The sequence below is a fragment of the Acomys minous genome (genome assembly GCF_964271855.1).
Source record: "Acomys minous genome assembly, chromosome: 17".
In the NCBI taxonomy this organism is placed as follows: domain Eukaryota; kingdom Metazoa; phylum Chordata; class Mammalia; order Rodentia; family Muridae; genus Acomys; species Acomys minous.
In genome coordinates, this window is record NC_140500.1 from 23,869,550 (window position 1) to 23,885,177 (window position 15,628).

A 15,628-nucleotide genomic window follows, 5' to 3' on the forward strand; every position below is an offset into this window, starting at 1 on the left:
TAGAAATGATACTTTGGACTGAAGAGGACAACAAGCATAGCTAAGAGGCTACATTTAAAAAAAGAATGAAGCTACAATTACTAAAACATAAAATAGGATTAAACACAAGTACCAAAACAACAACAAAATGACAGCTCAACATACACCTTTCAATGCTAACATTGAATATTAATGCCTTCATCTCTCCAATCAAAAAATAGGACATTTGAATGTGTTAAGAGACAAAGTCAGTCTTTTTGTTGTTTACAAGAAACATTTTATCTTCAAAGATATATAACACCTTAGATTAAAAGGATGAAAACCAGTATTCGAAGCAAATGACCAAAAAGCAACAAGGCATTGCTATTCTAATATCTGACAAAATTGATTGCAAACAAATATTAATCAGAAGAGACAAAAAAAAGCACTTTATTCTGATCAAGGGAACAATTAACTGAGAAGACACTTCAGTTGTAAACATATATGAACAAACTCTAGCACACACATTTTCTTAAAAAAAAAAAAAAAAGCATGTCACTGGACTTCAAGAACATGGATAAAACCCAATAATTATAGCTGGTTTCTGGGCCCTAATTTCTCCAATAGAGAATCTGTACAAAAATTAAATACAGAATCACCAGTATTGAATGACATTATATATAAGATGGACCTAACAGATATCTATAAAATACCCCCTAAACACCAACAACTATTTATTCTTTGAAGCAGTGATTGGAAGTTTCTCTAAAATAGGCCAGTTAGTGAGATACAAAGCAAAACTGAACAAATACAGAAATTTTGAAATAATCTAGGGTACCCTATCTGACCACAATACAATAAAGTTTAAAATCAACATCAAAATAATTTCTAGAAATTACATAAATTCAAAGAAATTAAACAACACACTACTGAATAAACAACTAATCAGAGAAGAACTCAAGAAAAATTTTAAAATACTGTAGTTAAATAAAAATAAAAACATAATACAACAAAACCTCTGAATCACATTCAAAGCTGTCCCAAGAGGAACATTTATGGTTCTGAGTGCTGATAAAAAGAAAAGAAATAACACAAATAAATGACTTAATGATACAAATCAAGCATTTGTAAAAAAAGAAAGATCAAACCACACTGAGCATTAGCAGATAGGAAGGAATTTAAAAAACAGAGCAAAAATTAGAAACAGTAATAAAGACTACAAAGAACCAATGAGTCTAAGAGATGGTTATTTAAGAACATAAGATCAAGAGACCTTTGGCACAATTAACCAAGAGAGGGGGGAGGGAGGGAGGAAGGGAGGAAGGGAAGGAGAAAGAGGAGGAGAGGGGGAGAGACACACCCACACACAGAGAGAGGGAGGGGTAGGGGAACCCAACTCCAAGAGCTACATCTTCAACATAACTCCTACATCAAAGGATCCGGGAGAACCATGAAACAAGGATCAGAAAGACTATAAAAGACCACAACGCCTGTAGCAAAAACAGTGCCTTTCAGGCGCGACAGGAAAAAGACACCCATACAATTATTAACAATGTAGTTGCCTGAACAAGACTTAGAGAGTGGTAAAAAAAAAACAGTTAACCTGCCAGTGTGGTGAAAGGGGGAAATTCCACAAAGCCACACTCCTAGATCAAGAGCTACCAGTAATCAATGGCTGCTGAGAATGATTGATAAAAACATAAGTCTGTGGGAGTCAGGAGTGGCCTGGCTCTACAGATAGCACAGAGGTTACCCAAACTGTTGTAAAGTACAAATGACATCTCCCATAAGGGAGGGTTTTATTGGCTGACAAAAAGTGCTCCAGAGAAAGATCTAGAAAGGATGAGTCTGGGATAGACTCAGGTGTGGCCTGACCCTACAGATACAGGTCACCAGGTCATTAACTATATCTATTCCCAGCTTTTTGGGTGGAAACAGGAATACATCTCTTCCATTGAGGAGACAACCCCACATGTTCAACATTCCAGGATTCCTTAACACTTGTCTGGGAGGAAAGGACCTCACACCCTGCACACTTAATATGTTGTGGGTGAACTACAACCTGGTGTAGAAGCACCTCAGAAAATGGAATGCCAAAGGACCACATGAGCAGCTCTCAGGAATACATAAAAGGAAGCTTTATCAGCGTCCCAAAATGTGTTCATATACATGCTTGTCATTTATGGGGTTCACATACAAGTGAACCCAACAACTGATGAATAGATAATCAAAATGGTAGAGGAAAACAGTATGGGCATGGAGCTCATCACCTTCCACAAGGTGTACCAGACTCATGCACACAACAGTGCATGTCTTCTGTCTTATGTGAGCATAAAACAAAACAAAACAAGAAAGACAACAAAATAGAAGTTGTTCCATTTGGGAACAGGAGGGGTCTGGCAGGAGGAGAGGTGGAGGGAATAGGGTAGGTAATGAAGGAAGTAATCAAGTATGTAATACACATGATTGAATATACTGTAAAGAAGCCTATGGTTTCATGTGCAATATACTACATTTTATATGTGCTAATTAAAATATACTTCCAAAGAATAGTCTGTAAGGCATGAAAGTAGTGGAGGCTATATACGAAGAGGAGAAGGACACATAGGAGCAAGGACACAAGACAGCAGAGGTGGCAATGGGACAAGGGAATATGGTTAAAATACATGATAACTCACATGTGAATATACCATAATCCTACTATTTTGTACAATGACAATATACAAAAAATGAATGTGGTGGCCAAGTAAAGTTGTTGAAACATCTTTTTAATGCTAGTAGGCCCCAGGACTATCCCTTTTGTTAGTGAGGGGGTCCTAGGGATTGCACACATGCCTGCCTAGTGTTTCATTACTAAACTACAACCTGAGGTTCCAGAACATTCTCTTTCAATATCTGAGAACACATTTCCTCTCAGCTTGCTGTCTGCATTTTTGTGATAGTTAACCCTGGGTATTAAAAACAGGCCTTTCAACAGGTTGCTTACCTGGTAATTGACTTTTTTGCATCCACAGTCCTCCATGAAGCTGAGGCGCTGACATTTATGGCATATGCTTATGTTTACATGTCCTGGGACAGGCTTCCCATAGGTATATCTGTCAGAACATAAGTTCACACAGACCAGGGGTCTTTGTAAAGCAGAGACCCACTGTCTTCCCACCACAGTCCTCACTGACAACTTGTAACAGATTGACTGTGTCTAGTATCATAGTGACAGCCCATATGGTTCATTATTACCACCTGATACTTTAGAAATATATATTAAGGATTTAGCCCTGTTATGGGAGATAGGCATTTATCACCTTTGTGGTTGGGAAAAAAATTGACTAACGATATCACGACCCTCAGCTAATAAGTGAGGGTGCTTCTATTCAGCTGAGATGAATGGGGAGCATGGGAGAATGACTCAGAGCTGTTTTATGCAGCTCCTCAATCTTTTCTCTTCTTTTTTGCCATGTTTGTTTTTAAGCATGTTTATTGTTTTTTTAATGACAAGCAAATGTAAACTAAGGTGTGTCTCTTCTATTTGATTTGGACACATTTGCAAATTTCCCTAGTGTAGTTTGACTTATGCTGACTCCAGGCTTACATGGCAATTTTACTTCATGTACTACAAGATGCTTGATTATCAGGTACAGAAATGCACATAGAAAAACTATGCTGTGTATCAGTTAAACTTGGGCAGTAGCAGCTGGAGTTGGAGTCAGATTGGGAGCTCTTGTTTCTCTGCTCTTTCTGTCAACCCATAATAGGTCAGCAAGATGCCACAATTCAATGCTTGGATTCTCCTTACATGGGTCAGTGGAACTTATTAGGCACCTTAATGTCTCCAAAGAGAGGGACTCTATCACCTCACACAATTGATCTTATCATTGGTGTCATCAGGATTAACATCAGCAACATATGCAAGTGAGCAGGAATAGACTCAGAGCAGTAAGAAGAAGAAGAGACGAGCACCAGAGGGGGACATTCTAGGAGGGTAGGGAAGGGCATTTGCATTTGTACATGGTCTACAATGAGGCATTTCCTGGGTCCAAGTACATACTTAAGGATAGAAGAACAAAAAACAAGTAACTCACACTCCACACACAGTCACATTCAGTTTTTCACCGTTTATAGAGATGGCCTTTGGGACCTTGACACGAACTTCAAATTTGGGAAGCACTATTGGGAGAGAGAGGAGAAATTCAGGGGGAAATGACTTTCCTAGTTGCCTAAATGACCAGTCTCTGCCCAGAAATGGTGATTTCACATTATGAAGGTAACCCCTCTCCTCTACTAAAGTAGGAATGATGAGTGGTTACAGATTATGTCAGTTCTTGCACATCACAGAGATATCTACTTAAATAAGAAAACCCAAGTATTTGCGTCTGAGAATCCCAGAACTTTCTAGAAGCTCTATGTTGCTAGAGTTAGATGAAATCCAGCCTTACATATTTGAAACTCAATGTGTACAAAAGCACTCGTCCCACGGTAACTGGAAACTCATGGCATCCACTTTCCCTTGCCAGACTTCCTGATCCATACCAAATTCCTCCACAGTGAAGGGGTGCTGTTTCTTCTCTCCTGATTGGTTTAGTATCACTATCTTGTAGGAGCCCTGGATGGGCTCTGATGACAGGCTGAAAGACAGTTGTTTGAACCCATTCTCTGTGTTGATATCCCGCCACTGCATAATTCGGTTCATCTTTGGATCCTGTGAACCAGGTTGTAAATTGTCTTAGTCATTAAAGCACTAAGTGCAACACATCTCATGGTGGCAATGTGCTCATGATGGAAGCATTTGGGAGCTTGCTAATATTCTTTTGGGGAAAGGAAAAATAAAGGTAACCTGGGATATAACAAACCAGTTATCTCGAATGGCAGAAGGTTGCTGACCTATACTAGTTCTACAACATTCCAACATCAAGTTACTTCCAGCAGATTAACTTCTCTCTGAATATGAAACATTTAAGTTTCTTACCTCAATGTAAGCCAGAGGAAACTGAAACGAAAGGAAAAGCAATTTTAGTTTAGAACAGGGGGTCACGACCCCTTTGATAAACCTGTCTGCAAAAATAATTATGTTATGATTCATATCAGTAGCAAAATTACAGTTATGAAGTAGCAATAAAAACAATTTTATGGTTGGGGTCCATCACAACATGAGGAATTATATTAAATAATCACAACATTAAGAAGGTTGAGAACCATGGGATTAAAATTTTCACGGATAGAACAAATTTAATAGATTTATACAATGGGCTTCATGACAGGAGTTTCAGCCAGAATTTGGTGAACTTAATATCAAGTAACAAAGTCAATTGCAAGCCAGCTAACTACCATGGAGACATTTTAAGTGTATATTCTAGAATATTCAAGTCACATGAAACACGCTGTTGAGAAATAGAACTGTGGAACATTATCAGTACGATTTCTCTGATCTGCCTTGAGACACACCCTGATCTTTCACAGAGTGAAGATTATAGAATTTTACTGTTCAGATCAGGAATATTTGTAGTGTGAAATAGGGTTATTCATTTAAAATATATCCATTCACAATGTATAACTTGGGGTGGCCTGGGCAAGGCACTGGCTTCCCATTTCTTGTCTATTGAGCTACAAAGGGTGTACTCAATGTGTACTCAATATACACCTCCTGAACACAGTTCAACAGAACAAACTCTTGCCTGACTCCTGTCTGAGAAATACCAAGAAGAAGAGGGCTGAATAGCTGCTCTTCCATCTGAGGAGAATTGCTGCTGACTAAGGCAAGAACTGTATGTTCAGGGGTTTTGCAGACAGCATGTTTCTGGTTGGTTAGTTGATGTCTATACAGTAAAGACAGATAGATGCAAATTCATTTAAGGTTCTGTAGTAACTGAGGTGTCTGAAGAGGCAAACTTATTTTAGGTGAGCATAAGCTTAAAGAAGACAGCCATAGGAGCATGTGGTGGTGCAGCCTGTAATCCCAGCACTTGGGAAAGCAGAGGCAAGTGGATCTTTGTGAGATTGAAGCCAGTCTACAAAGCAAGTCCAGGACATCTAAGAACATACAGAGAAACCTTGTCTGGAAAGGAAGGAGGAGGAGGAGGAAGAGGAGGAGGAGGAGGAGGAGGAGGAGGAGGAGGAGGAGGAGAAGAAGAAGAAGAAGAAGAAGAAGAAGAAGAAGAAGAAGAAGAAGAAGAAGAAGAAGAAGAAGAAGAAGAAGAAGAAGAAGACGAAGAAGAAGAAGAAAGCTTTTGCAGAGCACAATGGTTCACACTTGTAATCCTAGCACTCAAGGAGGCAAAGGCAGGTGGATCTCTGTGACTTCTAGGCCAGCCTGCTCTACAAAGCTAGTCCAAGACAGCCAAGGATACACAGAGAGACCCTGCATCAAAAACAAGCAAACAAAACCAAAGAAAGAACAAAAGGCAGCTATTTCTAGTAGTTGATAATTGAGTAAACAGTGACTGTGCTAACGGAATTTTAGTGATGTAGTTTCTGAAAGTATAGAAAGATGAGTCATGAAAATGGCTGATGAAAATGTGGTACACATGTACAACGTGAAGTTTTATTAGCTATAAAAAATGAAATCACAAAAATTTCAGGCAAATGGATAAAACTCAAAAAATTACAATTGTAAACCAGGCTCAGAAAGATAATTGCTGTATGTCCTGTCTCATATGTGGTTACTCACTCTAAATATTTAGAGTTGCATGTTTAACCTGGAATACCTGAGAGAGCAAGGAAACTAGAAGTCGGTCACTGGGGTGAGAAATCCCTCAAGGCAGGGGACATGGAGTGACATAGATGTAATCAAAGCACAGGTGCACTTTGAGGGGCAGAAAGTTTAAGCAGGGATGAGTGTGTGGGGTGGGAGAGATGGGAGGGGAATGTGAGAGAGACAACAAAAACTAAGGATCTATGAAAAAGCCATGTGGAAACTTACTGCTTTGTAAACCAATTTTAAAATCCTATCTTAAGACACTTATTTTAGTGTGACCTGATCCCAAGACACTAGTGACTCTCCATTTTCTGCTGATCTCTTTGTGTGTCTTATTTCTTGACCTTCTGAACAATTTGGCACTTAAGACCAATGCCTTCTTCTCTTTCCTGGTCTCACTCTCACCTTTAGTTATAGAAGAAGAAGAAGAAGAAGAAGAAGAAGAAGAAGAAGAAGAAGAAGAAGAAGAAGAAGAAGAAGAAGAAGAAGAAAGAAGAAGAAGAAGAAGACAGTGCAAACTGCAGTTTGAATTTTAGAGATCAGGATGAACCAAAAAAAAAAAAACAAAACAAAAAAGGAGGTACTTGTTGGCTAAACAGACATTAAAAACTTGAGTACTTGATCCAGGCACACATGGTGGTGGCTGAAGGGTAGATAAACCCTCTTCTATTTTGATCCCAAGTGAGGGCCAACATACAGGGCCAGATATATACCACTTAGATCTGAGAAAGCAGGATGTTTTCCGACATAGAAGTTGAAATACTTCGTGGGGGAGCTTGGTGAAAAACACCCTTGAACAGACTGAGAGGATATATATATATATATATATATATATATATATATATATATATATATATATATATATATACACACACACAAACATACAAACATACAAACATACATACATACATACATACATACATACATACATACATACATACATACATACATAAATGAGCCCAAAAGAGGAGAGGAGGCTTTTTGGTTGGGACTCGGTTTTCAGCTGCACTTCAAGAGGCTTCTAGAGAGCACTGCTCCAGGGAAAGTCTCAAGGCTTTGGACTCCAGCTGAGGCTTGAGGTTCCAGCTACTGCTCCTGGTTCCAGTGGCAACTCTGGTGAAATTGCTGGTCTGCTGAAACCCTGCTGACTATGCCAAGGACTCATACCCTTAAGATTTCATTGTAGTGTTCTTTAATATTCTTTTTTGATTGTTTGGGTTAGTCTGAATGTTAGGGAGGTAGGCTCATTTATTAAGTTCATAATAAAATAAAATTGATAAGAGAATTGGGCCTACAAGTGGCACATGCTATATTACCAGAAACCAGGAGGCAGAGGCAGGTGGACCTCTGTGAACTCAAGGCCTCATTGGTCTACATAGAGACTTCCAGGCCAGCAAGATTTACATGGTGAAATCATGTCTTTAAAAAGTCAATTGACACTGCAAAGTAAGCATATTTGTGAACTAAGAAATTTTCACAAAAGTCCTACATATGCTATCTTTTGATATCTTCCTGGAGGCTCTGGCCTATATGGACAGCAAAGAACTGTGACTGAAGAAGTAAGATTGTTACTATCAGAATAAGGAACAAAAATTTAGACCAATGCCTGGTGGGTAAACAGAACGAGATGCCACAAATAGATCATTAAAATGGTGGAATTCTGGCTCCTCCTTCACACTCCTGATCTGAGACAAACACCTAAGGCTCTACCTCTTAGTACTGGGGATAATATCAACAGAGGGCTGATCTGACATGAGCAAGGCCAAGACCAGGACAAGTTTGCCCTAAAGTCTTGGTCTTTGTTAAAAATGATCAAACGTATATTAGGGAAGAAAGATCTCTCAAAGATCCTTAAAGACCCCACCCAGCCTTGAGAAAGAAACAGGACTCCCAGACCCTCTCTCCCATGTGCCTGCTCTGTGTATTACCTCACCTCTAATGAAAGCTTTTCTTCCATGGCTGACTCTGCCCACTGTGTTTAAGGTTTTTCCTTCCTTTAAACCTCTAATTGGCAGAAAAATGAACCCTACACAGTAGCAGCAAGATCATTTTATATCCCACACTCAAAAGCTATTGGAATTGAAGATAAGTCATTTTGACTAAGGAATTCAGCAAGATCGACATGGAAAAAAGTAATGGGATACATAGAAAAATCTTAATTGCATTGAAAATGAACACAACAAATTATAAATTCTATAAACTCCATTCATTGATGAAAACTATGGTTTGGGTAATAAGTCAACTAAGAAATCCAGAGGCCTAAGAAGAACATTGTAATTAGGAAATCTATAAAAGGAAATCTAAAATAATGGGTAGATGTTATGTGTACTAGACAGAAACATTTGTTATTGAATGGTTCACATTCTTTCTAAATCAATATATGTTGTTAGGAACTCAATCAAATTTCCAAGGCTGATTGTAGAGCTGAAACCTAGTAGTAAAGTCAATATAGAACATCCAGGAACAGTTGATGAAATTCTGAAGAAAGGATTAATTGATGGAAGTGAATTTATCCAAAATAAAAATGAAAGTGCTGTAACTATTACAAAACTGGAAGGTGAAACACAGGAGGGAGAGGCAGTTGGTAATGTGCTAGATGCTGAAGTATAAGGACTTGGTTTTCATGGGCAAAATCCACATAAAAAGCAGATGCATGTGCCTGCTGTAGTCTTAGCTGGAAAGGCAAAGACAGACAGCTTTTGGGGGTCACTGGCCAGGCAGCCTAGCCTGATCATCAAGCCCCAGGCCAGTGAGAGACTCTTGACTCAGAGCCCACGGTGTATGGCACCCCAAAACTCACACCCAAAGGTTGTCTTCTGGCTAGCACACACATGTGTACACACACACACACACACACACACACACACACACACGCGCGCGCGCGCGCACGCGCGCGCGCATACAAATGAACATGTAATATACAGTGACACACAAAGTACTAGGAAGAGAGTCAAGAAAGTGAGTCAACACTATGGTGGTTTTAATAGGAATGCCGCCCATAGACTCATGTGTTTGAATGCTTGGCTCATAGGGAGTGCACTAATAGGGGGTGTGGGCCTGTTGGAGAGAGTGTGTGACTGTGGGGGTAGGCGTTTAGGTTTCCTATGCTCAAGCTATGTCCAGTGTGCACAGGGTCTCCTTATGCTGGCAGATCAAGATGTAGAACTCACAGCTCCTTCTCCAGCACCATGTCTGCCTGCACCCCACCATGCTTCTTGACATAATGATAATGGACTAAACTCTGAAACTGCAAATCAGACCCAATGAAATGTTTTTTCTTTAATTTTTTAACTTTTGTACATATAAGAGTTGCCATGTTCATGGTGTCTTGTCACAGCATTAGAACCCTAATTAGGACAACAACCTACACTGGAAACTTTACAGTGTCATAAGGCTATAGAGATAAGTAAAGTGATTAAGAGTTGACCAGCAGAACCATACACACGTGTATATATATTATGGAGGATGGAGCTAGAAAAAGTCAAGCCCAGGGAGGAAATCCAGACCCAGAAAGACAAACATGATGTGTACTCATTGTGTATATTAGCTATAAAGTAAAGGATAATCGCACTACAGTCTACCGACCCAGAGAGGCTAAGTAACATGGAGGGCTTTAGGAGGATGCATGGATCTCCATGTGAGAGAAAAGAGAGTAGATTTTTCCAGTGGAATAATGGAGTGAGGTTCTGGAAACAGGAGAGGTCAGGCAGGGGAGGGAGGAAAAGAGAGAAAGAATATGGTGAGATTCAATGGGAATAGAGGGCCATATATGGGGTGATGTGGAAATCTTGTACAGTGGAAACTTCCTTGAATCTGTGAGGATGACCTTGGTGAGGGCTCCTAGCAATGAGGGATTTGAAGCCTGAACTGGCCATCATCTGTAACCAGCAAGTCCCATTGGTGGGACTGGGACACTAACCCTGCCACAAAACCTTCAACCCACAACCTGTCCTCCCTACAAGATGTGCTGGGGCAATAGTGACTCAGAGCTTGTGGAAGTTGCCAACCAATGAATAGTCTATGTTGAGGCCCAAGCCATGAGAGGAAGCCTGTGCCCTATACTGCTGGATGGTAAGGAATGAGAAGCTGGATGGCTCAGAGACCAAGGGTAGAACAAAAATAGGATAGGAAAAAAAGGGTTCAATGAAATTATTTCTAATGATATTCTGCTATCCTAATAGGATTAGTACCTAGCCCAGTAATCATCAGAGAGGATTCCTCCAGCAGCCAATGGGAACAGATATAGACACCTAGTGTTAAACAACAAGCAGAGCTCAGTGTACCCCACAGAAGTGGGGGTGCCAGAGGAATCAAGGGCACCAGGGGAACACGACCTCCAGTATCAACTAAACAGGGTTCATAGGGCCTCAGAGACTGAAGCGACCATAATGGAGGCTGCTGGGGACTGTGTGTGGCCCTCTACATACATGCTGTGTTTTGGGGGGGTTTTTTTGGCTTGAGGATTAGGAGGTACTTCTAAAAGTGGGAGTAGATGTATCTTGGACTCTTTTGTGTGCTCTTGGGACCTTTTTTCTCCTACTAGGTTGCCTTGTTCAGCCTTGATATAAGGGCCTAGTGTAATTGCATCTTGTTATACCATGTTCAGTTGATATCACTGGGTGGGCTGCTCTTTTCTGAAGTGAAAAAGATGTGGAGGAGGGGGTACTTTAGGGGGAGAGACTGGCAGAAGTGGAGGGAGGGGAAGCTGCAATCTGGATGTTTTGTATAAAGGAAGAATAAATAGTAGAAAAGAGAAAAAAGATACTTGATAGAATTACACAACAGATTAGTGGAATAAATAAATCTTTAGACTCTCCAACAGATAGCGTCTAGTGTAATTTGTTATTTCTAAAGGACAAGTTAAGTAAAAGTGGGTTATGATTTTTGTAATTGTTAACTAATTTTTTTAGAACTTTATATAGTGTTTTATGATAGTATTCACAGCTTACCACAACTCATACCAGATTTCTCCTCTCTTTCTCTCTCTCTCTCTCTCTCTCTCTCTCTCTCTCTCTCTCTCTCTCTCTCTCTCTCTCTCTCTCTCTTCTCTCTCTCTCTCTCCCATTAATTCTAATTTGTGTTGCCCATATATTCTTGGATATGTGGACTTCCACTGGAGTATGGTTGACTTACCAGGGTCTATACGTTTAAAGACAACCGACTTTCTCCCAGTAGCTGTCAGCTAACACCAGCTCCTTAGGGGTGGGCTGTCATGTGCATCTCCCCTCTCCATGCTAGGGTTTGGCCTGGCTTAACATTCCCATGTTTGTGCATGCTAACACAATTGTAAGTTCATATGTGGAGCTGCTATGCTGTGTTTAGAGTACTGTTTCCTTGTATTAATTGTCTCCTACGGGATTCACCTTGGGGTCTTATAGTTTTTCCTTCCTTTATGACACAGTAATCTCTGGGCCTTTTTGGAGGAGAGGATGTGATTTAGATGCTCATTTAGGCTTTCACATTCTACAGTCAAGATGGTACTGACTGGAACAATCATCCCTACTGACTAGCTTTCTTAGAGCTGGAAGGTGCTATGCACACTGCCAGAGGAGGAAAATAATCATCAGCAGGACAGAAAACAAGACCAATTCACACCTTAGCAAGGGGCTGGAAATGAGATTATTACAGTTACATTTCATCTTGGTAAACCCACCAATGCTCACAAGTAAAAGACTTACCAATGTATTCAGGGGGCGTAGATTTTTATCCATAGAGATAACCCGAAATTTGACTGGAAAAAAGAGAAGAAGAATGTTTTAGTAAGGTCCAGATACCTAGGCCTTCTCTGTGCCACGTTCAGTACGGCATCTTAATTTCTTTGCCCACCATGGAGCTTCATACCTGTCTGTCCTGGCTTGTACATCGGTTTGTCTGTCTGGATAAAGTCAACATTTTTTTTGTTCTTCACCAGCACCATCATCTTTGTGTTTAATTCATGATTATGTCTTTGGATGCTAACAGAGAGTGGCACAGTCCCGTCATAAAAGGAAGCCCCAGGGAGCTGTGAATGAGAAGAAAACAAGATCCTTAATTGTCTAATTCTATGGAGTTCTTGGATTTCCTATTTCACTTCATCCCCTTCCACATCACAGAAAGTAGATGGAGGTGGAAGGGTCCATTAGTTTCTGTTTAAGTATTATGTGGAAGGGAAAAGTGTCAGAAAAAGATTATAAAAAGAAAACACATTTTATGTGTGCCTCAATGGAAGCAACAAAACCACAGTATTTTTTGGGATAAATATAATCTTGATTATTGAAGATTAGCTCTAACTCTGAAACTGAGGTAGAGGAAAGGACAATATATTAGTTGTGGTAGGCATTATGAGATAATTTATTAAGGGTGGTAAGAATGATGTCTTGAAGATAGGTCCTGAAGAAACCTAGAAATTACTTGGGATATCAATTATACATAGGAGATGTGGTCCTTATTAGCTGAAGAGCTATTTGAAAGTTTATAATTTCCCAGTAGAAAGCACTATGAGCTGGCAAAACCCTCCTTCCTCTGGGTAGTAGTATTTTTGAGGGAATTGTCTCTCCCCATTATGGATTGGGAAAATCTATGCTATTGCTATTTGCTTGTCAGGTACATGTTCTAAGTTCCTATTGTCTTGAAGTCATAGACATGCTTTTAGATTCATATCCTTTTAAGAATATGTATGTATGTCATATATCCATATTCACACAAACATGCACATAAACATATAAAACAAATTGGAATAGGTATTTAGTACTCACAGTGAAGGAAACACAGTGGAACATGTCCTTGTCAACCACAAGCCCATTGAAGAGGTTTGTGCTTCCCTGGCTAGACTGCAGGTAGGCTCTTACAGTCACCGTATCATTCACATGGAAGAAATGGAGGCAGATTTTCTCAGGGGTCTCAGTGTAGAGTTGGAAAGGGACCAGCGCCATAAACTTCCTGGAAAGGAAGGAGTTCAGGCCATCTGTGAATAGATTTCATTGTGTGCGAGTGTAGTTTCATCACAATAATCATTGTCATCCACGTCTCTACTGCTTGAGATGGAAGGTTGATAGCATGACAGCAGAGTGGCAGAGAGTTTTTAATTTTTGTAGTGGTAACAATGCAGCTTCAGCAGTGGTATCCACCAAGTCACGTTTTAATGACATGTAGTGCCTTCACTAAACAGCCAGTTCTAGATGGTTTTTATTTTCTTTTAATGATAATATAGGAACAATAATTATTCTTTTCAAAAATGCATCAGGATTGTTCTTTTTTACCACTTTTAATTCTTGAAAAATAACTCAGTACCCTGTTTTTATTTTTGGGTGCTCTCTGACCTAAGACTTATAATGTGACTGTGAAATTCAGAGTTGCATAATTTACCCATGTTACACTTGAGCAAGTGCCAAAGGCTATCTGTAAGATTACTCTCTATCTTTTCCTGGCACTAGAGATTTTGTTTCTAACTAGCAAAAAAATCAAACCCCTCACTGTGATATCACACTATGCAAAAATATCACCAAAATTGATTTTAATTTTACCACTGTACAGATATTTTTCTAATCACACAAAAAAGTCACTCAACAATGTAATTCTAATAATGTAGATATTTTAGACACCAAATAGCAAGGTTTATCCAAGGTCTTTGATCCTAACAAGAGTGTTATTTTAGCACACAAACATACACAGAGTTCTAATATGCCTGAAATCCTACCTGTTCTATGGTTAAACTATAGGCTACAGATTTCCAACCCAGAGCTCCAATAATTTAAATGCTTATTTTGAAAGTGGTTAAACAGTTTCAACATGTAAGAATGTTTCTGATCACTGGGATTTTAGATAATGCTGGTATCTAAGGGGAATGCTATTCTAAATCGCATGACACCTCAGTGTAGTGACACTGGTTGCTTTAGAGCTGGAAAGGAAAAGATTACACAGAATCAAGTAGTACTAAAGTTGGAAAATATATATACAATAATTATTTGCTAATTTAAAAAGCAAAAAATTAGTGAACTTTGCAGGAAAAGGGACTGTAAAAGGAAATCATTGGTTTTTTTATTGGAGCAGCAGCTCTATGGAAGAGGGCCTATGTGGTACTTACAGATCTCCATAAGTTGAAGAAGGAGAAGGCAGGACGGCAAGAAGAACTGAAATAAGACATGGCAGAGCCTGTCTTTTTTTCCACATGGTGTAGGAAGAAAGGACAAGAGGACAGGGCTTCTGTGTCCTCTTCCTTAACACAGTTTCCAGAGTACCCAGTCCACAGTAGTTTATTTATGAGTGCTCTGTATAAAGAGGAAGCTCCACCCAAGGTGTCCAAATAGAAAAGTGGACTTTTTTTGCAAGAGTTCCCTGTCAGTGTCACGGTGTTCAGTGGTGGCCTTGGTACAACTCAAATAGGTTACAACAGCCTCAAGAAAGGTGCCAGATGGTGGATGGTGTTGGTAAAGGGTCAAGGCCATGGAAACCCATACCACATACAGAATCTGCTTAGTTTGCAGTAGATCAGACTTTCTCAGTCTTAGTGACCAGGAAATCTTTGTAGTAGATGGCTGTGCTAGGATCATGTGGCGTTTATAACCTCACTGCTTCTACTCACCTAGAATGTAGTAGCACTCCATGGGATGCGATGTCTCCATTCCTCTTTCCTCATTTGAGAGAAACTAGAGTAATCTAGGCTGGAAATTTTCAGATTTCCTGTCTCTGATCTTTCAAGCTTCCATTCTTCTTGGTCTCATGTGTAAAAGGGGGGAATTGTGGCTACTGGGAAAGAGAAAACCCTCACCTCTTATAAGTCACTATGCCTAAAGCTTCTGGGTTAGGACGGGAGTCCACACATCTCATGTAGAGGCACACTCTTGAAGTCTTATCGCTATTACAAATGTAACCTGTGCAACTAAAAGTGGCTGCTTCAAATGCTGAGGTGAGTAATATTTGGGCTGCAACTCAGTTCCTTTGGAAGGACATTAAGGTATGAGTTGGGAAGCACATCAGCATTTTCTACTCTAGATCATAGGGATG

General features: G+C 39.8%; 1 protein-coding gene across 3 annotated transcripts in view; it reads right to left on the minus strand.

The window, feature by feature from the left end:
- The window catches only part of LOC311588230 (murinoglobulin-1-like), a 46,125-nt gene extending 31,296 nt beyond the window's left edge, over positions 1 to 14,829 (minus strand). For all 3 annotated transcript variants that reach the window (XM_084765713.1, XM_084765712.1, XM_084765711.1), the window contains exons 1-8: positions 14,709 to 14,829; positions 13,381 to 13,564; positions 12,488 to 12,647; positions 12,325 to 12,377; positions 4,922 to 4,942; positions 4,486 to 4,654; positions 4,038 to 4,122; positions 2,945 to 3,053 (exon numbers count right to left, since the gene is read on the minus strand). In XM_084765713.1, the coding sequence (XP_084621839.1) occupies positions 2,945 to 3,053; positions 4,038 to 4,122; positions 4,486 to 4,654; positions 4,922 to 4,942; positions 12,325 to 12,377; positions 12,488 to 12,647; positions 13,381 to 13,564; positions 14,709 to 14,794 (867 nt within the window). In that variant the 5' untranslated portion in view covers positions 14,795 to 14,829. The remainder of the gene's footprint in view (positions 1 to 2,944; positions 3,054 to 4,037; positions 4,123 to 4,485; positions 4,655 to 4,921; positions 4,943 to 12,324; positions 12,378 to 12,487; positions 12,648 to 13,380; positions 13,565 to 14,708) is intronic.
- Between the last annotated feature and the right edge of the window lie 799 nt (positions 14,830 to 15,628).